Source organism: Onychomys torridus, chromosome 6 (assembly GCF_903995425.1).
Source record: "Onychomys torridus chromosome 6, mOncTor1.1, whole genome shotgun sequence".
NCBI classification, from domain to species: domain Eukaryota; kingdom Metazoa; phylum Chordata; class Mammalia; order Rodentia; family Cricetidae; genus Onychomys; species Onychomys torridus.
Window position 1 is genome coordinate 65,568,171 of NC_050448.1, and position 21,849 is coordinate 65,590,019.

The 21,849-nt window shown below is 53.7% G+C and overlaps 1 protein-coding gene and 1 long non-coding RNA gene across 2 annotated transcripts; one reads left to right on the forward strand and one right to left on the reverse strand.

The window, feature by feature from the left end:
- Positions 1-8,958: 8,958 nt before the first annotated feature.
- LOC118586005 lies at positions 8,959-20,941 on the reverse strand. Its single transcript, XR_004945269.1, has 3 exons — positions 20,303-20,941; positions 18,765-18,927; positions 8,959-9,620 (listed from the first exon to the last, which is right to left on the reverse strand). It is a non-coding gene; the product is annotated as an uncharacterized LOC118586005 (long non-coding RNA).
- Positions 16,613-21,497, forward strand: Mex3a (mex-3 RNA binding family member A). Its single transcript, XM_036191058.1, has 2 exons — positions 16,613-17,111; positions 20,262-21,497. The coding sequence occupies exons 1-2, from the start codon at positions 16,658-16,660 to the stop codon at positions 21,368-21,370; spliced, it is 1,563 nt and encodes a 520-aa protein (XP_036046951.1). The 5' UTR covers positions 16,613-16,657; the 3' UTR covers positions 21,371-21,497.
- The last annotated feature ends 352 nt before the right edge of the window (positions 21,498-21,849 follow it).

Genomic DNA, 21,849 nt, shown 5'->3' on the forward strand with positions numbered 1-21,849 from the left:
TGTCATGGAGCAAGTATCAATAAGCCAAACAGGCTTGCCCCAACAGGGGATCCCAGAGGCTAAGGAAATGGGAGGCTTGGCACTGCCCAGAACTAACTCAGTGCCCTTCCTCTCTTTTGAACTCTTTGAGGAGGCTCCATGGGTTCCCAAGCTCAGCGCTGGCTCCTCCTCAGTGTCCTACATAAATTTTAATTTTATTTTATTGGTACTAGAGACAGAGCTCAGAGCCTCACATATGTTTTTGGTTTTTGTTTTGTTTTGAAACAGGTTCCCTTTATGTAGCCCTGACTGTCTTGGGGTAGACCAGACTATGGGGACCAGACTAACCTCCAGTGCACAGAGCTCTGGCTGACTCTGCCTACAGAATGCTGGGATCGAAGGTGTGCATCACACCTGATATTTGTTTTGTCTTGAGACATAGACTCCTATAACTCAAGATGGCCTTGGACTTGCTAAGTAGCTGAAGACAACCTTGAACCCTACACCTCCTGCCCTTCCTACCCCTGTCTTCCAAGTGTTGTGATCACAGACATGCGCCACCGTTCCTGACTTCAGATGGAGTGTTCTTAGAGACAGGGTCTCCAACTTGTGGCGATTCTCTTACTTCAGCCTCCCAAGAGCTGATATTACAGGCACGTGCCACTATGCCTGGTCCAGATGGAGTCCGTTATGTGTCCCCATGCAACTCTGACCCAGCTCTGCCCCCTCAGCCCCATCCCCCCATCTCTCTGGGCCAAGGACCCCCAAGTCATGTGGTTCTTCCTCCAAGCTCCTCTCGCCCTCCGCAGCATCCTCAGCTTCCCGGTTTTGATCCCATCGGCCTCACCTGGGTAATGTTCCCTTCTCCTTGCCTCCACCCTTGCCTCTGCCCTCCTTTTTATTTTGTTTTTTTTTTTTTTCTTGAACGTCTGCTAAAGAAAAACTCATTCATGTTTCTACAAGACTAGCCATCAGTAGATTCTCCCTGTGTCAGGATGCAGTCCAAATTCCTTGAGCTGGCTTGCAAAGCTCTGCCTTGCACCAATAGAGTTAGCACTTGCCCAGTGAATGCCAACAATCCCCGTTGCCGCTCGTGTTTCAACCCAAGCCAACATTCAGGATTAGGCGCATACTTTGCCATAGATCAACCCCTACCCATTATCCAAGGATCACAACGTCTAAGTTCAGAGCCTCCATGAGGCTTCCAACATCCCTTGTCCCCTTGTCCCAGGCCAGTAAAGCTACCTGTTCATGCCCCTTTCCCTAGTGGAGTTCCTCCTTGAGGGTTGAGGCCAGGCAGACCTGCCTCTCCCACCTGTGTTCCCAGAGCCTGGTATAACGTGTGGTCCACAGACGGGATTCTGCACGCACGCACGCACGCACGCACGCACACCTGAGCTCAGCGTCCTCACAAGGCAGTGCCCTCTCCTTTTCCCACACACCCTACTCTTCAAATTTCAGCTTCAGCCCTGTTTTGTCCACCTCCCTTCACTGCTGTTCTTCCCTGAACTCTGCCCTTACACCCCATCCTAGCCTCTCTCCACACCCAGTCCAGGGGTGCTCACAATAGCAACAGCTACAAGAGCCATTCTGTGTCGGGGCTTGTCCTAGGTGCTCCCAATCCCCAGCAGAAAAAGTTCAAATCCAAATCCATCCGGAGGTTGGCCTAAGAACCTAACTTGTCTGATGATTCAGGACTGTGTTCTGTAGGCACACACCACCACGATAGCTCCATAGTCACTGTGGGTAAAGGAGATGGGGTATAATGTTTATCAAGGGAATGAGCAATCTAATTGCCTACTTTTATAGCAAGTCTTATTACCAGTAAAACATAATCTCAGGGCAGCCTTGGGAAGGGAGCATGACACAGGAGTGAGGGAGAGGGAGAGGGACCTGCTTCTGGCCAAGCAGCTGGTTATGAGTTCCTGTCCAAACTGTAGCAGAGGGGTCCTTCACAGGACAGGACAGAGAGGAGCTGTGGCAGGCTTGGGGGTCTTTCTGGACCATCCAGTGTCTTCAATCTTCACTGATCATCAAAACTGCTTGAAGAGAGTTGAGGGTTATAATTCAGTTGATGGAGTGATTGCCTAGCATGCATGAAGCCCGTCGACTCCTGGTTCTAAATAAACTTTTTGTGGTGGTTCATGTCTGTAACTCCAGCACTCAGGAGGTGTGGGAAGAAGTTCAAGGTCAAAGCTGCCGGTGTAAAGAGGTAAAGCTCAGTGTAAAGTACCTGTTTACCACACACACACACACACACACACACCCCAGTGGCCAAGATCTTGTATATTTTGGTTCAGTAATTAGGGTGAGGCAGGAGGACTTTTTGGTACACAGCAGTTTTACCTGTCACTCTAAAGAGGTGGAGTGGGAATTATAACATTCAAGTTCCAGAATGTTCCCCCTGCCAGACACTGTTGTAAATGATGTATGTCTGCTTGGACCCCTACTCAGAAGGGGTGTCATCAGCTCCATAGTTCAGGTGAGCAAACAAGCCACAGTAGGAATGCAGAAAGTCTAAGGATAACTGAGAAAGGAATTATTTATTGAGGAATTATATTGAGGAGAACCACTCACCAACCCAGGGGAAGGCAAATCGGTCGCAGAGTCCTGGGAGGCTGAGAACTGGTCCCACACTGCTTTCCCGCCTCATGAGTCATTCTCCACCATCCAAAAATGCTAGAGCGGGAAGGGGTCCGGCGTATGTGCTCTTCAGGTCTCAGCTAGTCAAGAGGCCACACCCAAGGTCAAAGGTGAAACAAATACCCATTACACAAAAGGCCCAGTATCACAGAACCAACGAATGGGACTGGGCTTCAAGTCTCACACTCTCCACCTTCACCCCATAGCCATCAAACCTAGGAGACCAGCGTGGGAGCCAGACCCAGACCCCAGGCTCCTCTGAACAGTCAGGATGTGTGTCAGTGAGTAAATGGGGCTCAGAGAGGCGCAGGCAGAGGCAGGTTTATGGCTCCAGCTCCACGGCTGCATGGAAGGGGCCGGGCAGTGGGACCACCTCCCCTGGGGCCACTCTTCTAACTCTGCATCTCCCCACAGGTCTCTGTCCAGCAGGGACTGAGTTACCCACCTCCCAGTGCTAATTGACATAGCATCCTAATTGCCCATCACAAGGAGTCCATTAAGCCCAATTATGGAAGCCAGTTCTAATTAGTGCTCAGCTTCCACAGCCTCTGGGTACCCCTGGGGTCTGCAGGAATCTGCCACCCACCTCCCCTCCATCGGCAGGAGGACTGCCGGTGTAGAGTGTCGTGAAGTCCGTACACCTTTGGTGCTCTGGAGGGACAGCGGTTGGAGACACTTGGTTCCATCTTTATAAGCCCCAAAAGGTGTCTACTGGTTGGACAAGGTGAGCCTTGCCTTCCACGACAAGCAATCAGTTCCAGTACTTCACAAGTACTTTCGTCCATCCCATTGGGCCTCCCTGAGAGCCTGGAAACGGGTCCTTTTCACTAAGCTTGAAGGTGATCTGAACTCTTTAACTATAGATCTTATGCTACCATGTCACCTAATGTGATCCCTGGCTCTCTGTTCCCGAGCCCTTTCTTCGGACAGGAATCTAGTTCATTTTTCCATGAATTCTCTGTGACCTTCAAGCCTTGTTTCCTTTCTGTGGGCCCCAGTTGCCGGGAAACAAACAAACAAACAAAAAACAAAGATATCAAAACATTTCAGAGGCAGAAGCAGGAGGATTGCTGTAACTTTGGGGCCAGCCTAGTCTACATAATGAGTTATAAACCAGCCAGGGCTACGTAGTGAGCCTCTAAAATAAAGGGCCTGGGAGACAGCTCAGTGGATAAAGGCACGGCCAGGGTTAGAACTGGTGAGCTGAGTCCCAACCAGAAACCAAAGTGGAAGGGAAAAAACCCAACTCCACAGCTCTGTCATTCACACAGGCACTGTAGCATGCACCCACTCTGCCACATCCCCCCCCCCCCAACACACACATCATGGACACAATAATGATAAAATGAAACAACACTTTAAACCAGCCTCAAGCCTATTAATCCCAGTACTGAAGAGGCTGATGAATGAGGACCACAGGAGGTTGAGACCAGCCTGGTCTATAGCGTGATACACTGACTCACACAAAAATAAAAACAAACAAACAACAAGAGAGGCAGAGATTAAGATACTTGGTGCCAAACCCTATGACCTGGGCTGGATCCCTGGGGCACACAGTGGAAGGAGGGAACTGACTCCCACAAAGAGTGTGCTCTGATGTCCACACAGCACTGTGGTATGTGTTCCTCCCAGCAACAAACAAATGTTTGTTTGTTTTTGTTTTTAGAGACAGGGTTTCTCTGTGTAGCCCTAGCTGTCCTGGGACTCTCTCTGTAGACCAGGCTGGCCTTGAACTCACAGAGATCCGCCTGCCTCTGCGTCCTGAGTGCTGGGATCAAAGGCTGTGCCACCACCACCTGGCATTTGTTTTTTTAAGTAAAACAAAAAGTCACGAGTGTGCCACTGTCTCCCAGCTATAATATTTTAAAGGTTCTTCCTACCTGCATCAGTTCTGACAGGGAAGCGGGGACTGAGGGTCTAGCCTTCTCTCCATGGAGACCTGGGGTGGGATGGGGATACTCATTTTGTCCTGAAACGGTGGAGGCCCCTCTGCTGAACAAGAATGAAAGTATCGGGGTGGACGGGAGGAGGGGAGAGGGGGGAATCTGTGGTTGGTATTCTGACAACCGCTAGGGGAGACGGGGACTCCCCGTGCAACCAAGGACGGGGCGGTTGGTAGGCATACGGACAGAATGACCCCTCTCCCTTACCGTTAGTCCTGGTCCACCAGGACAGAGAGTGTGGGACAAGGGATTTGGGTTGGGCCAGAATTGGGGTCTGCTCTCTTGGGATGGAAAAAGGTGGGCTTACGCCAGGCCGTGGAGTTTGCCTGCCTCCCTCAAGATGGCGCTCATGGGTAGAGGCCAGAGGACAATTGTCAACTGGTTTTCTCTTCCCGCTTTATGTGGCTTCTAGGGTTGGGGACTCGGGTCTCCATTCACACATCTTGTCGGCCTCTTGTTTCGTTTTAATGTGCATTGGTGTCCTGCTTGTGTGCTACATGCATGAGTTACAGATGGTTGTGGTGAGCCACCTGGGTGCTGGGAACTGAACCTGAGTTCTTCGGAAGAACTCTTAACCACTAAACCAGCCCTCCAGCCCTCCCCCCTCTTTTTAAATGTGATCTTAGAGATAGTTTGTTCAGTACATTTCTTTTAATAAAAAAACGTCATTTATTTTATGTGTATGAGTCTTTTGCCTGCATGTATGTATGTGTACCATGTGTGTGCCTGGCTATTTTTACAGTCCCTTGTCTTGTTTTTAATTTTTTTTTTTTATTTTTGTTTTTTGAGACAGGGTTTCTCTGTGTCGCTCTGGCTGTCCTAGAACTTACTCTGTAGACCAGGCTGGCCTTGAACTCAGAGATCCCCCTGCCTTTGCTTCCCAACTGCTGGGATTAAAGGCATGTACCACAATGGCCAGGCTTATAATTTTAATTTTTTTAAGGTTTATTTCATGTGTCTTTGTCAGCATGTAGGTTAGTCAGTGCACCGTGTTGAATCCCCTGGAACTGGAGTTACAGACCACTGCTGTGAGCCACCATGTGGGTGCTGGGACTTGAACTGAGGTCCTTTGGAAGAACAGCAAGTGCTCTTGACCATTCAGCCACCTCTCCAGCCCACCTCACTGCCCATTTTGATTTGTGAGACAGGGTCTCACTGTGTAGCTCTGGCTGGTCTAGAACTCATTATATAGACCAAGCTTGCAGCCACACTCCTGTTTCTGCCTAATTTTTAAAAAATAACAGTTTCCAGCCTAGTTCTCTTATTTTGCAGGTGTGCCAAATGGGGTCCTCCAGAGGGAGTTGTGTTCACACAGGACAATAAGCAAGTGGGGTGGAGAGCCCTGGAGTCCTTCTCTGTGTCCAGCTCTTGGTCATCCTTTTAACCGCCAAGCTCTGTTCACCTTTGTCTGCTTTCTGGATTTTCCTAAATGTGGTATGAGTCACACTGCCCTGGGCTCTATGCCCAGCTTTACCATTCACGTCCTCACAATGTCAGTATGGACAGTTCCTCCCTGTCCAGTGGGACAGTAATTCTATTTTTATTTATTTAATGTATTTATTTGGTATTTGGTCTTTCCAAGACTGGGTTTCTCTGTGTAGCCCTGGCTATCCTTGAACTTGCTCTGTGGACCAGGCTTGCCCCAAACTCAGTTATCTGCCTGCCTCTGCCTCCTGAGTGCTATGATCAAAGGTATGCAAGACAGTAATTCTAAAAAGCGGTGACCTGTGGGCTGTGGTGTGGGTGGCATGCACAGCCCCGGGCCGCTGCCCTGCCTCAGTTCCTCCAACCTTCAATCCTTTGCCAGTACCGGCGTGGGGAAGAATGCCGGAGCCACAGGACATCCGGTCCCGTCGGTCCCCAGCACCAGATCCCTGTACAGCTTTCCTTTCCTGTGATGAGTCACACTGTACATGGGCACTAGAGACCCAGGAGTCCCCACTTTGCCACAAACAGTACCGCTGCCATGGAAACGGGGCCTCCCCTTTCCTCTTTCGCTGACTGATTTCACCACATCATCTCCCACAAAGTGTCTGTTTCCTAGATCTCAGCTTTTGACTCACAGATTGACTTAAGTGCCTCTCATTTCATGTCCCCAAGAGAGCTTGTCTCTTCGGGTCTCTCAAGGTCTGTCTGTGCCCCTTATTCTCCGATGACACTTCACCTTTTTTGTTGTTGTTTGTTTTTTCGAGACAGGGTTTCTCTGTGTAGCTCTAGCTGGCATGCCTGCCTCTGCCTCCCGAGTGCTGGGATTAAAGGCGTGCGCCACCACCACCCTGCTGGGATGACACTTCTCCAGCAGTATCCTTTCTTTTTCTGGGCATCCCGTATCTGCTCTCAAGACCCCATCATTCCAGAGCAAGTTGAGAACCCTTAGCATGAGAAGCACAAACACAAGGGAGTTGGCCGGGGGAACAAACTGACAGGGGCTGGCGCCACCTGCCGGCAGGGTTGGGAGAGGCGCCACCTTCTTCGGGAGCCTCGTGGTTTTCAGGGAGTCATCCCAAGTGGCGGTTCATCACTCCATTCGTTCATGGAACAGTGAGTACCCACCCTATCCTCGTGGAGAGCTCTTGCTAAGCTGAGGGGGGTCAGGGAGGGCAGATACTTGCCTACTGAGGGCTGACACCGAGGTGTGAATACTATCCAACTCAGGGCTAGCGAGAGGCTGGTTGAGTAATGGCCTAGACCTGGGACTCCCACGAGTTGTCCTGTTACCACACGTGCAGGTAGGCACCCATACACACACACAAAATAAATAAATGAGCGGGGGAAAAAATGTATCTTAAGTAGTCAATATAGACAGGCCTGGCAGCTCACACCTGTAATCCCAGCATTTGGGAAGCTGAAGGAAAGAGGATCATTATGAGTTTGAGGACACCTGGGTTATAGAATACGACCCTGTTTCAACAACAAGACAAAACAAAACACACCAACATTTATTAAGCCCTTTGTCTTTTTTTCTGTGTAGCCCTGGCTGTCCTGGAGCTCACTATGTCAACCGGGCTGGCCTCGAACTCAGAGATTGGCCTGCCTCCGTCTCCGGAGCGCTAGGATAAATACATGTGCTATGGCCACCCGACCCACCATGCCTCTTACTAAACACTTTCTGTGTATTTGGCACCTTCAGTACTTTGCATGTTGCTTCCCAATGGCCACAATAACTCCCCCCCACCCACCCCCAACAACTGCTATCCTATTTTCACTTTATAGACATGGAACTCAGGCTCAGAGACGCAGAGCGGAGTGTTCATCGGTGGTGAACAGGTACCCTCCAACCTGTAAGTCCTGCTTGAACAGCCAGGAAGAAATGAAGGGAGAAGAAAAGAAATAGTGGGCTATGTGGACAGCGGAAGGACAGGTGAGCGAGCAAAGTTAGGGAAGGAATGAGGCACTCGGAGGGGAGACAGACTGACATGAGCAGGGTCAGAGGTCAGAAGTCAAGGGAGTTAGAAACTGAGCCTAAACTCCAGCCTTACATAACAGGGTAGACAAGTCGGCCACAGAACACAGCATCCGAAGTTGTTGGTCAGTATCTGTGTGCCTAGCTTTGAACATCAGGACTTGGGCCAACCAGTCAACAGCGAATGCTGCCCGAGCCCTGGAGCTGCCTGGAAGAGCATATGCGGCTTACAGACACAAGTGGAGAGGCACCAAGCAGCCTCTCTAACTTCTGGAACTGTGTGCAGGAAGCAACCTGGCATCCAACGCTTGAGCTCCTGGGGAGACTGCAGCTGGGGGAGTAGAGAAGAGCACAGGACCTAGAAATCACCCAGAGTCCGTCTCTGCTGGAACACCTCCGTGTGGAGCTGGAGCTGGAAGGCTCGTGTGTGCTAGCGTGTGTGCTAGCGTGTGTGCTAGCGACAGCCCATGGCTCACATAGCAGTCATAGGGAGAGACTTCATTTTGGGAACTGGCAATTGCTACAAATCGGGGCTTCTTCCCGTCCTGGTTGCTAACACTTGTCAGAATCCCAGACTCCAGAACACCGGAGGATGTCCCACGCTCCTCTTATCCTCAGTTCACAGGAGGGAAAAATAAGGTCCAGGGCTGTGCATTCCTCGCCTCAAGACCCTGTCTCAAGAACAAGGAGCACCTGCTGTTCAGGCCTGAGGACCTGAGTTCAGATTTCTAGCACATGGTAAAAGCATGCATGCCCGTAACTCCAGTACTGTGTGAGCAGAGACAACATCGCTGGTGCTTGCTGGCTCCAGCCTAGTTCAGGGCCAGGGAGAAACCCTGTCGTCAGGAAATACGGTAGAGGCATAGAACAGGACACTGGATATCCCCTCTGGCCCCCATGTTGTACACACTCACCCACAAACATCAACACCCCCCCTCTGTGGCCAAAGGATGGCAAGTGACTTATTCAGAATCACGATTCTTTCTTTTATTCATTCATTGATTCACAAACACATTTGTCAACATTACCTGCCGTGTGCCAGACTTTAGACACACCTGGGGGATGTCCCAAAACAACTTTCATGCTGGTGTGGCATGCAGAACATGTAAACTGGTTTTTAACATACGAGCTGAGTGCAAAGGAAGTTGTTGGTCAGTATCTGTGTGCTTCGGGAGGTGTACATGGTCAGGTCATCCCAGAGCACGTGCTCCCCAGTGAGGTCTGAAAGGAAAAGCAAGCCATGCATACTTTGTGTCAGCATCCTTTACCTGCCAGGGATGAGGGGAAGGGAATGCTCTGACATCACTTCCGAGTCATCAGCCAAAGAGAATGAGAACCGTGGATGGCATTCGCAGTTTGGGAGCTCCAGATTAGGTGCTGCAGAGCAGGGGGACCCAGGACATTACATGGCAAATTGCATGCAGACAGTACCCCCTTGCTGGCCGGAGGACCGAGGGCCAGGGGTGGAGGTGCTGGAATGGGAGGTATGGTGGGAAGCAGCAGTTGAACATCTGGCAGTGGGTATGTGCCGGGGGATGTTCAAGGAGAGATGAACGTGTCCAGCTGCTGTACAGCGAGTGTCTATGCACCAGATGCTGGGATCACAGGAGTGCACCAGACCTAACCTCGGCTTTCCAGGAGTTTCCAGTGTACTGAAGGAGCAAACGAAAGCAGTTACTATACAGTGTGGCAAATGGACACGCAGAAGTGACAGGGGAGGTTTATGGGAGGTGTCATCCAAGTCAAGTTCTGTCCTGCAAGACGAACAAGCATTACACAGAAGGTAGAGTGAGGACAGGGACAGCTGGTCCAGCTGGACAAGAACCAGGCCACAAAGGACATTCTAACCGCATACAAGGGGGCTGGATGGACAGACGGCAACAGAGAACATTCAAGTAGCATTTTAGGGCTTTTTTTGTTTGTTTGTTTTTAAATATTTTTGACAGGATCTCATGTATCCTCCTCAAGGTTGGTATATAGGTGCAACTACTCTTGAACTCCTGATTCCTGCCTCCACCTCTCAAGTGTTGAAATTATAGATTACACTACCATGCACACTAGGAAATTTCTTCTATTTTAAATGTATGGTTGTTTTGTCTGCATGTATGTCCATGCAGCACACATGTGCCTGGTGCCCACAGGGGCCAGAACAGGGCTTTGGATCCTCTGAAATTGAAGCTTATGAGCCATCATGTAGGTGCTGGGAATTGAACTCAGGTCTTCTGGAAGAACAGCCAGTGCTTTTAAGCACTGAACCATCTCTCCAGCCTGGCAGGAAATAGTCTGATGTTTAGTTTAGGCCTTGTCGAGGCACTGGGTACAAGTCATGGGAAAGGCAGAAATCCCAGATGGCTTGGTTTTCGGGCTTGAGCAACCAGGTGGGTGGTGATGTCATTTACTGGATGTTAGGAAAGGTAGGGGTGGAGGACCTTTTGGGGACAGAGCCAGAATTAAAAAGTTGGGGCTCTTAGTTCCTAAGCCAGTGCCTGTTCACCCCGTAGGGCTGCTGGGAGAAGTGTGAAGGATTCCAGACAAAGAAAATGGTAGTGTGGGAAGGAGAGTACCAAAAAGAAACAAGCCAACAGTAACACTAGCAGCCACCCTGCTGCTTTGCAGCCACCAGAGAAATGCCCCAGTGACCCTGGTTTCTCAGGCAGGGGGTGTGGAACATGCCAATAATCTCAGCACTTTTGGGGTGGGTCCAGGAAGATCAGGACTTTGATGTCGTCTTTAGCTATATAGAAAGTTCAAGGCCAGATGGGGCTACAGCACTTTTCAAAATAAAACAAAATGAGCCTAGTATGGTGGTGTACATCTTTAATCTTAGCACTCCACAGGAGCCAGAGGCAGGCAAATCTCTGAGCTGGAGGCCAGCCTTGTCTACATAGCAAGTTCCAGGCCAGCCAGGACTGCACAGTGAGACTCTGTCCCAAAAACAAACAATAGAACCCTCCCCAAAAACAAACCACTTCAAATCCTTTTGCCTCCATCCCCTGCTTTATTTCCTTCATAGTGACTGTCATTACCAGAAGGACACCATGTGCTTATTCACACGCTGCCACCTACCCAACCCCCTAGAGAACGCTGGCTTCACCCCAGGGCTGGTTTCACCCTCATCCTCCAGTGTCTGCCCAGTGCCTAGAACAATGTGCGCACCATAATGTTCAATTAGTGTTCACTGGATGAAATCTTCCAATCTTTCATTGGGCAGTTACTTCTCTGCAGACTCAGCCAGCTGGACTCAGACGCCTGTGTCCTTCACAACTGTCCTGAACAGTATCTCCAAGGGACTCAAGAAGGCACTGGACAGGAAGGCAGCGTAAGCTGCTGGAAGGTCTCTGCCACCTAGGGTTTCCATTCTGAATCTGGAATAGACTGCTATCAAGATCTCCTGCCTTCCACCTGTGGGATGTCCTGCCCAAAATGGAGGGGCAGGTGGGGGCTTGAGACCAAATGAGTTGTGCAGGGCAGAGCACAGACCAATGGTTCCACAGGCAGGCGGCACCTGGGTCCTGGCCCGCCTGACCACGGGGAGGCAGAGGTGACTTCCTGCAGCGCCCCCTGGTGGCCACCCATACTCAATGCTTCCCAGAATGGGTGAAAGTGAGCAACTTTGCTTGGCAGCAGCAAGCCTGGCTGGCCACCTCCCACACAAGCTCCAGGAACTCTCTCCCAACTCTCTCCCTCCCAGTGACCCTCACTCCTCTAGTGGTTCCAACAGACCCACCTCAGCCTGGAAGTATCCCCAAACTGCTCCAGCTTTAAATGTCCTCTGAGGTCTCCAAGCACTGAACGCCACTGCCCACCTCTGGGGGCCCAGGGCCGGAGTCAGACAACTCTAATTTTGAACAGTGGAATTTCCACGTACCAGCTGTGCAACCTGGGAAGGTTACTTTCCATCTCTGAGCCTCAGATCTCTTGATGTCAAGCACGATAGAAATTACAGTTCTAAGCTGGGCAGTGGTGGTGCATGCCTTCAATCCCAGCACCCAGGAGGCAGAGGCAGGTGGATCTCTGTGAGTTCGAGGCCAACCTGGTCTACAGAGCGAGTTCCAGGGCAGGCTCCAAAGTGACAGAGAAACCTTGTCTTGAAAAACAAATAAACAACAAAAAAAGAAATTACAGTTCCATGGAATTATGAAGATGGAATAATATCAAAGGTCAGGTTAGGTGGCCCAATACACTAAATCCCTGGGACCTTCACAACAGGAGAGCAACTCTGACTTCCAGGTTCAGGATAAATACTGTACATGCACACATTAAATACATGTAATAAAATAACAACAGAAGATTAAACACAAAGTTTGAAGAATCTAAGAAAAGAACCTTCAGGAAACGGAAGGTCCTTTCTGACCCCCTTTCTGACTTCCTCTGTCCTTTTCTGAAAAGGAAGCAGACCGGTATAGGAGGCAGAAGAAAGTCCCAGAACCCGAGTCTCTGGGCTGCATGTCCTCTGCAAAGGAGAAGGGTCAGACTTCACATGCTTTCCACGCCTGCTCTGACCTCCTGCACATGACAGTCTACACTACACATTGCGGCCCACAAGTCACCCTGGCCCAAACCCCTCCTCACATCTACCCTAGCGCTCTACCCCAGGGAGGAAAAGTCCTCACAGGGAGCCATGTTTACTGCCTCCCAGTCCCAGGAGGGCAACTAATCCCCTCCCTCACCCAGCCCGAAACCAGAGCTGGCGCCACTGGGTGGGGAATCTAAGGGCCAACTGTCACAGCTCCAGTATCTCTACCTCCTGAATGCTGGGGCCCAGACTGGAGTCCCAGAGGGGCCTTGTTAGCCAGCTGTCCTGGGGGCCCAGGCTCCACCCCAGGCCCTTGTTGTTGCTATCCCAGGGGGAGTCAGATAGTGCAGGCGATCTGGCAGTGAGGAGCAGACATGTTGTCTGTTCAGGCCCAAGCATGGGGGCAGCGCAGGGCTTGGAGATCAGGCAGAGAGACTGAGGGGCCAGTCACCTCCCCTTCCTGCCAAGTTTGGTGCTCTTCAAGCCCCAGAGGTGGTTTTGCCCTCACACTTATCCTCTTTGGCCATGTAGGCCAGTTCCTATGTTTCCATGAGAGCAGGGATCAAGTATGAGATCACTTTCACACCGTGTGCAGAAATTTGCCCAATATATTCTCATTAGTTGAAATAAGTTGTGGGCAGGCAAGAAGGCTCACAGGTAAAGAAGCTTACCACCAAGTCTGAGGACCTGAGTTTAACCCCTGGAACTTCCTCAAGTTGTTCTTGGTCTCTTGCATATGTGCTGGGGTGCACCACACACACACACAAAAACAAAAACAAAACAAAACAAAACAACAACAACAACAAAAAAAAAAAAACCCATAAATACTGAAAAACTGTTCTAAAGAAATGAACACACTGAGGGCATTCCAGCCTAAGGGGGGGAAATTGACCGCACATTTTCGGCAAGAAAGTCAGAGACTAGACATCCAGGTGTATTTCCACCAAGAGGTATTAAGAAAGGAAGATGGAGCTGGAGAGATGGCTCAGAGGTTAAGAGCACTGACTGCTCTTCCAGAGGTCGTGAGTTCAATTCCCAGCACCCACATGGTGGCTCACAACCATCTGTAATGAAATCTGGCGCCCTCTTCTGTATACATAATAAATAAGTAAATCTTTAAAAAAGAAAGAAAGGAAGAAGGGTGCAAATATGTAATACCAGTACTTAGGAGGTGGAGACTGGATTAATTCTAGCAGGGAGGCAGGTGGATCTCTGTGAGTTCCAGGACCACCAAGGCTATACAGAGAAACCCTGTCTCGAAAAATGAAACAAAATAAAAAAGGTCATCAGGATGGCTCAATGGATAAAGGGGCTTGCTGCCAAACCTAACAACCTGAGTTCAATCCCTGGGACTCACATGGTGGAGGGAGACAGAATCTGTTCCCACACGTTCTCTGACCTTCATGTGTGTGTTGTAGCATGTGCATACCCATTATATATAAATGAAACAAAACTGAGTAAAAATAAGGAGGAAAGTGGAAACCTCACAGGGCATGGGAGGGAGGCTGAACTGAGGCAGCCTGTGAGGAGTAGGGCAACAGGGAGGGGCAGGGGGTAAACTGAGGCTAGCCTGCTTGGCGCGGCTTGGTGACAGCCTCCTGTGTCTCCCTCCCTCTCCAGGCCCTCAGGTGTTAGATTGTGGTGCTTACTATGTAGACAGCCAAGAACGGGCACTCAAAACTGCTCAGAGTAGCCGGGCAGTCGTGGCACACGCCTTTAATCCCAGCACTCGAGAGGCAGAGGCAAGCAGGTCTCTGTGAGTTCGAGTCCAGCCTGGTCTTTGGACAGGCTCCAAAGCTAGAGAGAGAAACCCTGTGCTCTCTTGTGTCTTGGAGGATGTCTGGAGTCAGAGCATGATCTTTTGTGTGTGGGTGTGTGTGTGCTAAGAAACCCTGAGGATTGATGCATCCCTGATGCATGGGGGGCTCCAGTGGGGAAATGTGGGTCCAGTGGGGTGCCACCTTACCCACTCCACCTTCAGTCTGCCCTTGCCCCCTAGCAGCCATCCTGTCCCCACTCAAGATTCTGCCCTTTGTTTTCTTCCCTGACCAAATCCCCAAGGCTTTTTTGGTCATTAACCTCCCACCTTAATTGGCTTAGTGAGGAGGAGAGCAGAGACAGGGCAAACTCTGGGGGGAATCTTGTTTCAGTGAGGGCAGGAAAGCTCAAAACAGCTGCTGGCTCCACTATCACCTGGCCCCCAGCAGGAACTTTCCCCTATAGCAACTCCCATGTTCCCAGGCACTAGTCCAGGCTCCCGGGACAGGAATCAGAAGGGCCACTCTGCAGTTCCCTCCGAGCATCCAGTCCCACAAAATGTGTGGATAAGCTCTTCGACTCCCCGCAGGGGCACCCCCTCCCCTACTCAGCTTCCCAGGGACCTCAGCCCAAGATTCTCCACGCCAGAAAGGGAAAAGCCTGCCTGCTGGGCATAAGCCATCAGCCCCTCCCACCACTCAGCACTCTGCTCAGACTCCTGCCCTCCTCCGGATGGGCGAACTCACTCTTTCCAAAAACCAGTTTAGGGAACTGGGCCTAAACTTAGCCCTCCCGGCCTCACTGGGCTCTGTCTGTGAGGTTACCTCAATCCACTGCCTATCTTTACGCAAAACCTAATTACATGACTAATTCAGATTTCTGTTTCCCAAAGCATTCCAGAAAAAAAAAAGTCATCCTACACACCGGGACATACCCACTGACTGCTATCCAGTTTGGAGAAGGTGGCTCTTCGAGTCTGACCTCAAGACCTCTCCTCGCGGTCCCATCCCTTCTCTTGGATAAAAGAAGTGTTGAGGATACAGGGTAGAGCAGAAGAAAAGACTGCAGTACAATCTAACTCCCTCTCAACTCTGTCAAGTCCTAAAAACTTATTTCTGATCTCTTCCAACAGATTTCTAGGTTCAAAAGGGGTGAATTACGGGTTGATACAAGTCAGAGGCGAGCGAAAACAGAGTGACAGTCCCTAGGGACAAAGGACCTCCTCACTGTATTCGTGGCTCGGGAATGAAGGAAATCTGGGTTCCCGATCCACCAAAGTTCAAGGCCCCAAACTAAGTCTCACGAAGCTTGGGCTCCCTGCTCAGCCCCCACCCCACCCTCTCGCTCCGCGCCTCCTCTTCTTCACCCGGGTCACTGCACGGACCACGGGGGCGCGAACTAACTCACCTCCCAAGCCGCGGTCTCTGAGATGCCGGAACTGGGGGGCTGGAGGAGGGGGTGGTTTACTTAAGAGATGAGGGGTCCCCACCCCAGCCCGACGCCCCTTCCCGGCCCCCACGCAGCCCAGAGACCTGCTCCTCCCACCATAGCGGCCGCGGGCTTTGTCTGCTCCGCGAGCGCTCTCCCGGAGGCCTGAGCCTGTGGACTCCGCGATCGCGCGGGGAGGAGGGAGGAGGACACCGCAGCCACGCGGCCGCTCCGCCCCGGCCCTCATTACCATAAGAAAAAGGCCCGGGACCCGCGGGGCCGGGGGACGACGTCTTTTCCACGCCCGCTCCCTTCCCGCATACCGCCGGCTCCTGGAAAACTCCCGGACCACGACTCCCAGTCCACCCGAGGCTTTGCCCGTGAGCGGTAGGCAGAGCCCGAGGGGCGCATCCCCTTCCTTGCCCGAATTCGTCCCCGCGCCCGAGGGCGGGAAACTACAACTCCCGGCATGCCCCGGGCGCCCCCGGCGCGCCCCCCTCCCGTCAGTTCCATGCTGCTCCATCCAGTTCATTTAAAACAAAAGAGTTTGAGCGCTGGAAGGGGCTGGGCTCTATTGGGGGCCACTGAGCGACGCTCCGGGACTGGGGCTCGGTGCGGGAGCCTAAGGGGGCGTCTGCTCGGCGGAGGGTAGAGACTCCGAGGCGGAGGGGTGGGGGCCAGGGCCCGCAGCCCCCCACCCCACCCCGTCACCCCGGAGGAGAGGAGATCTGCTTTCTTGGTTTTGCTTCTTTTCCCCCACCCCCACCCGGGGGCTGGGGCGAGGGGAGTCAGGTTACAGGGTGCTTGGGGAGGGGGGCTTAGGGGTGGGTCTATCTTTCTATCTCGCTTTCTTCCCCCCTCCCCAGCTCTTTGTTCCCCCTCCCCACACACCCCCTCCCCTCCTCTCCCCTCCCCTCCTCTCTCCTCTTCTCCCTTCCACCACCTCTCTCTCTCCCTCTCTCTCTCTCCCCCAGCTTTTGTTTCGCCATGCCTAGTCTAGTGGTATCTGGAATAATGGAAAGAAATGGGGGCTTTGGAGAGCTAGGATGTTTCGGGGGAAGCGCTAAGGACCGAGGGCTGCTGGAAGACGAGCGCGCCCTTCAGCTGGCTCTTGATCAACTCTGCCTCCTGGGTTTGGGGGAGCCCCCCGCCCCCACGGCGGGCGAGGACGGGGGAGGTGGGGGGGGCGGCGCCCCCGCGCAGCCGGCCGCCCCCCCGCAGCCGGCCCCGCCGCCGCCGCCCGCCGCGGCCCCGGCCGCCCCGAGCGCGGCCCCCGCGGCGCAGACGCCCCAGCCCCCCACCGCCCCCAAAGGGGCGAACGACGCCAAGCTCTGCGCGCTCTACAAAGAGGCCGAGCTGCGCCTGAAGGGCAGCAGCAACACCACGGAGTGCGTCCCCGTGCCCACCTCCGAGCACGTGGCCGAGATCGTGGGCAGGCAAGGTAAGCGGGCGTCCCGGCACCGCCAGGGCTGGAGTGGGGGCTTGCCGTCCCCGGCGCTGAAAGTTCACCGCTTCCCTCTTTGCCCGCCTCTGGCTCTGTCCCTTCCCGACAAAGGGGGCCCCGCCCCCTGCCCAGATTCCAAGTGCCACAAAGTTCCCTGCTACCCCTGGTCGGGACGGTTCTCGGGACCCTTCCTCCCCTGGGGCTCCGCCCGTAGACAAAGAAATATCCTGGAACTGGGAAAGGAAAGGGGAGGGGGAGCTGCCTCCCAGTCCCGGGGTCTGTGCGGAGGGGGTGTCGGCTCCGGGCTGGAAGGACTGACGGAATGTGCAATTACTTGGAAGTCTCTACTCTGGTGTCTGCTTGTAGACCGGGGAGAGGGCACTCCTGGGACCTTCTGCCGCTGGAGTTGGGGACTCTGAGGGAGACCCGGTCCGTGAAGCCCGACTGAGGATCTGTCTCTTTGTTGGGCAGAGTGTAGGAATGAAAGGGGGTGTGGCCCAGGGGAGGGTCCCAGTCTGGGGAGAGGTGATGAGGGAGCCCTTGGCAGAGAGGGGTCCTGGGGTCGCCTGCAGGCCCTTGTGTGAGCCCTTGTGTTTGGGGAGGGTGTCTCTGAGGAGGTACCAGCCCTGGCGTGGGCCTCTCCTTCTCGGTCTTGCTTTTGTTCTGGGCTGGCCACGGCCTGGAGCCAGGGGTCTGAAGAGGAGTCTCTGAGTGAACGCGTGGGACAGGGCAGGAGGGGCATGTCGGTGAAGGAGCAGAGAAACCTCCACTCGGAAATTTGGGGGTGGGTGCGTGTCTCGGTGTGCTGGGAGAGGTGTTGGATTAAGCCAATGGAGTATGTTACCACACCCTCCTCAGCCCAGCATCCCTGGATGGGTGGGAGTGTTGGTAAGTACCCAAATTGAGCAGCCTGGATCTTGGGGACCCTTCCCCTCCTAGCTTCTCGAGGGAGGGGGGCGGGATTTGGATATTGCAAAGGGGCCGGGCTGAGAGGTAGGGTGGGGGAGGAGCTGTCCCACCGTGGGGAACAATGGAGGGTCTGCATTCCGCGGGAGCAGAGGAGGAGGCCGGTTCCTGGCGGTGGAGGGGAGACAGGCTGGGGCCCCTACTCTGTATCCCACTTCATCCACCCTAGTATTGGGGCTGGAGGATTTGGAAGGGAGAGCTGAGTGGAGGAGGGGAGCTTGCCACTCCCCTGCACAGCGCCCCCTCCCTCAATCTCTTGGGGTGTCTGGTTTAGAAAGTTGGATTTCCCCTCCTTGTCAGAGACACTGGGGATCCAGAGCCTGGAATTGGGTGGGGATATGAATATCTCTACTTGGGTGAGGTCTTGGAAGGCACCAGAATTTAATGGGGTCCTTTACTCTTTCTGCCTCCTTATCAAATGTGTCTGTCCATCATTAAAGTAGAATTCCTCCTATTCAGAGCACACATGTCCGCCCTTCCCCATTCCAGAAGTCCACAGAAGTCCTCCCCTTCCCCCTGCTGCTGCAGTTTTCCTGTTTCTCTGACTCCAGCCTCCTGGAGATGCTGCAGGGTTGCAGATCCCAAGAGGATGAGGCGCTGGGTTCTCCACCGCCCCGCTCTGGCTTTTCTCCTCCGTCTTCTACCAGGGCCTGTGCTCCCACACTCCCCCACCCTCAAAGATACCTAGCTCCCACTGAAGTTTTGGGATCCAGAACTTGAGAGCCAGCGCTTAGGTGCCCTTCAGATGGCATGTAAGTAGAGTTGGCAGAACTGTGCTCTGGGCCTCCAAGCCTCACAAATGCACCATCCGCTGTGTTCAAGTAGGACTTCTTGACTGCCAACAGGTCTGAAAAGAAGAGGAGGGGTCAAATTTCCCTTCCTAATACAATTGAAAGATGTGTCCTAACCCGCCGTGCCCCTCCAATCCATTAGGGTTAGAAAAGACACTGTCTGGAGTGGAGAAGGAGGAGAAAGAAAAACAGGCTCCCACAGAGGCCTGCAGTTGAGGGTTGGGGCAGAGTCAGAAGAGTGGGCACTTGACTTTGGATTGGTAGTGTGTTGAGGAGGTGAGGAAGGACACACAGCAGAGAGATGTGCCTGGGAGTCCAGGGAGTTTGTGAGAATGAGGCAAAGGCCTTGCTGTGTTTCATCTACAGTCTGTGTGCTGGGGAGGACAGAGATAGGAGAGAGCCCGTGCACATGGGAGGGGTATTCTGCTCACCCTGAAAGACTGCTTGGATGGATGCGCTCTGCCCACCGCTTTAGTACCCTTTAAGTACATGTCCTCACGCTCCCGTCTGGAGGAGGGGTGAGAGGCTCTGAGGCTCCCTGAAGGCAGGCAGGTTCACCCAGCCATTCAGGTCTCCAGCCTTTCCCGACAGGTAGCCCAGCCCTCCTTCTTGCCCCCTCCTCTTCTCTTTGTCTCACTTTTCTTTCTCTTCCTACCTCTCTCCCCAAGCTCCCAGCTCTAACCTGATACTCCTTCAAAGCAGGAGCGTGCATGGCTCCAGAAATGCCCAGTTCTCTCAGCCTCATCCAGTACATCCCAGCCCTGCTCTCGGGCAGAGAACAAGAGTACCGGTCCTCTGGAGGACACCGTCTTCTGCTTCCTCTCCCATGACATTCTGTCCTTGGCCCCCACCCCATCCTCTCCTCTCCCCCAACTCCCACCCTGAGTCAGGCTCTGCAAACTCTTGATGATGTGGAGAATCGCAGAGATTGTGGGGCAGAGGCATGGGGAGGTCACAGCAGACGGTGGCCCATGTCCCTGGGTGAGCTAGAGGACAGACTCTTTTAATGAATGGAGGTCACATGAGTAGACTGTGGGTTAACGAGTGCATTGGAGTTTTGAGCCAAGATCAGGAGAGGTGACTGAGAGGTTGGTAACTTGGACGGAAGGGAAGGGCAGAGATGCTCAGGGAAGAGTTTGTGAGCAGGTTTTGGGTTAGCCGCTTTTCTGAAAGGTTCTGAAGGGGGTCGTGTTGGAGGAGTGTATTTGGAAAGCCCTGAATGGCACGCAAGAGAAACTAGTGCATCGATTGATTGGTCAAGTGGGGTGGGCTGTGTGTGTGTGTGTGGTTATGAGAGTGTCACTGGAGCAGCTGAAGGGTTCCTGGGAGGCTGGGATTCTGGAGACGATCCCAGTACCCTGTCCTGTGAATTTCTTTCTCCTCTGTTCAGGCTGCAAGATTAAGGCTCTGAGAGCCAAGACCAATACCTACATCAAGACTCCTGTGCGAGGTGAGGAGCCGGTGTTCATGGTGACTGGAAGGCGGGAAGACGTGGCCACAGCCCGGCGGGAAATCATCTCAGCCGCTGAGCACTTCTCCATGATAAGAGCCTCACGAAACAAGTCTGGCGCCGCCTTTGGTGTGGCCCCTGCTCTGCCGGGCCAGGTGACCATCCGCGTTCGAGTGCCCTACCGTGTGGTGGGACTGGTGGTGGGCCCCAAAGGAGCGACCATCAAACGCATCCAGCAGCAGACCAACACATACATCATCACCCCCAGCCGGGACCGCGACCCGGTGTTCGAGATCACCGGCGCCCCGGGCAACGTGGAACGCGCGCGGGAGGAGATCGAGACGCACATCGCGGTGCGCACCGGCAAGATCCTCGAGTACAACAGCGACGGCGACTTCCTGGCTGGCAGCCCCGACGCCGCGCTGGACAGCCGCTACTCCGACGCCTGGCGGGTGCATGCTCCCGGCTGCAAGCCGCTTTCCACCTTCCGGCAGAACAGCCTGGGCTGCATCGGCGAGTGCGGCGTGGACTCGGCCTTCGAGGCCCCGCGCCTAGGCGATCAGGGCGGGGACTTCGGCTACGGCGGATATCTGTTTCCGGGCTACGGCGTGGGCAAGCAGGACGTGTACTACGGCGTGGCGGAGACTAGCCCCCCGCTGTGGGCGGGCCAAGAGAACGCCACGCCCACCTCGGTGCTCTTTTCCTCCTCCTCCTCCTCCTCTTCTTCAGCCAAGGCTCGGGCGGGCCCACCTGGCGCACACCGCTCTCCAGCCACCTCCGCGGGGCCGGAGCAGCTGGCCGGGCTCCCTCGGCGGCCGCCTGGAGAGCCGCTGCAGGGTTTCTCTAAACTGGGGGCGGGAGGGCTGCGGAGCCCAGGCGGCGGGCGGGACTGCATGGTGTGCTTTGAGAGCGAAGTGACAGCCGCCCTGGTGCCCTGTGGACACAACCTTTTCTGCATGGAGTGCGCAGTCCGCATCTGCGAGAGGACGGACCCAGAGTGTCCCGTCTGCCACATCACCGCCACGCAAGCCATCCGAATATTCTCCTAAGCTCCCTGCCCCTGGTCTCCTGGCCCCCGCTGCCCAGGGTGCCACCCTGGACCTGTGTAGGGCCTTTTGGGAAAATCAGTGACTATAGGGCAAGGTGCTTAGAAATATTCGCTCGCTGGGGTGGGGAAGGGAGGCAAGAGTGGCTGGGGGTGGGCAGCCACTTTCAGAACCTCTGGCTACCCTTTGGGAGGGGGCCAGACCGTATGTTTTACTAGGAGTTACAACTCTGATACCTCAACACACCTTAAATCTGGAAGCAGCTAAGAGAAGCTTTTGTTTAGCCTCAAGTGGCCACCAGGACATCCTGACCTTTCCCTTCTCCCCAACCGTGTGTCATTTTGCCCCTTCCTCTGTGGGGGGTAAGAGAACACAGGAGGGGGAGAATTGCCAGCCTGTAACTAGAGGTGGTCTTAGTGATCCCCCCGCCCCCCTGGTCCTCACCTCCCACCTCCTAACATGACCCTTTACCCCTTCCCCAC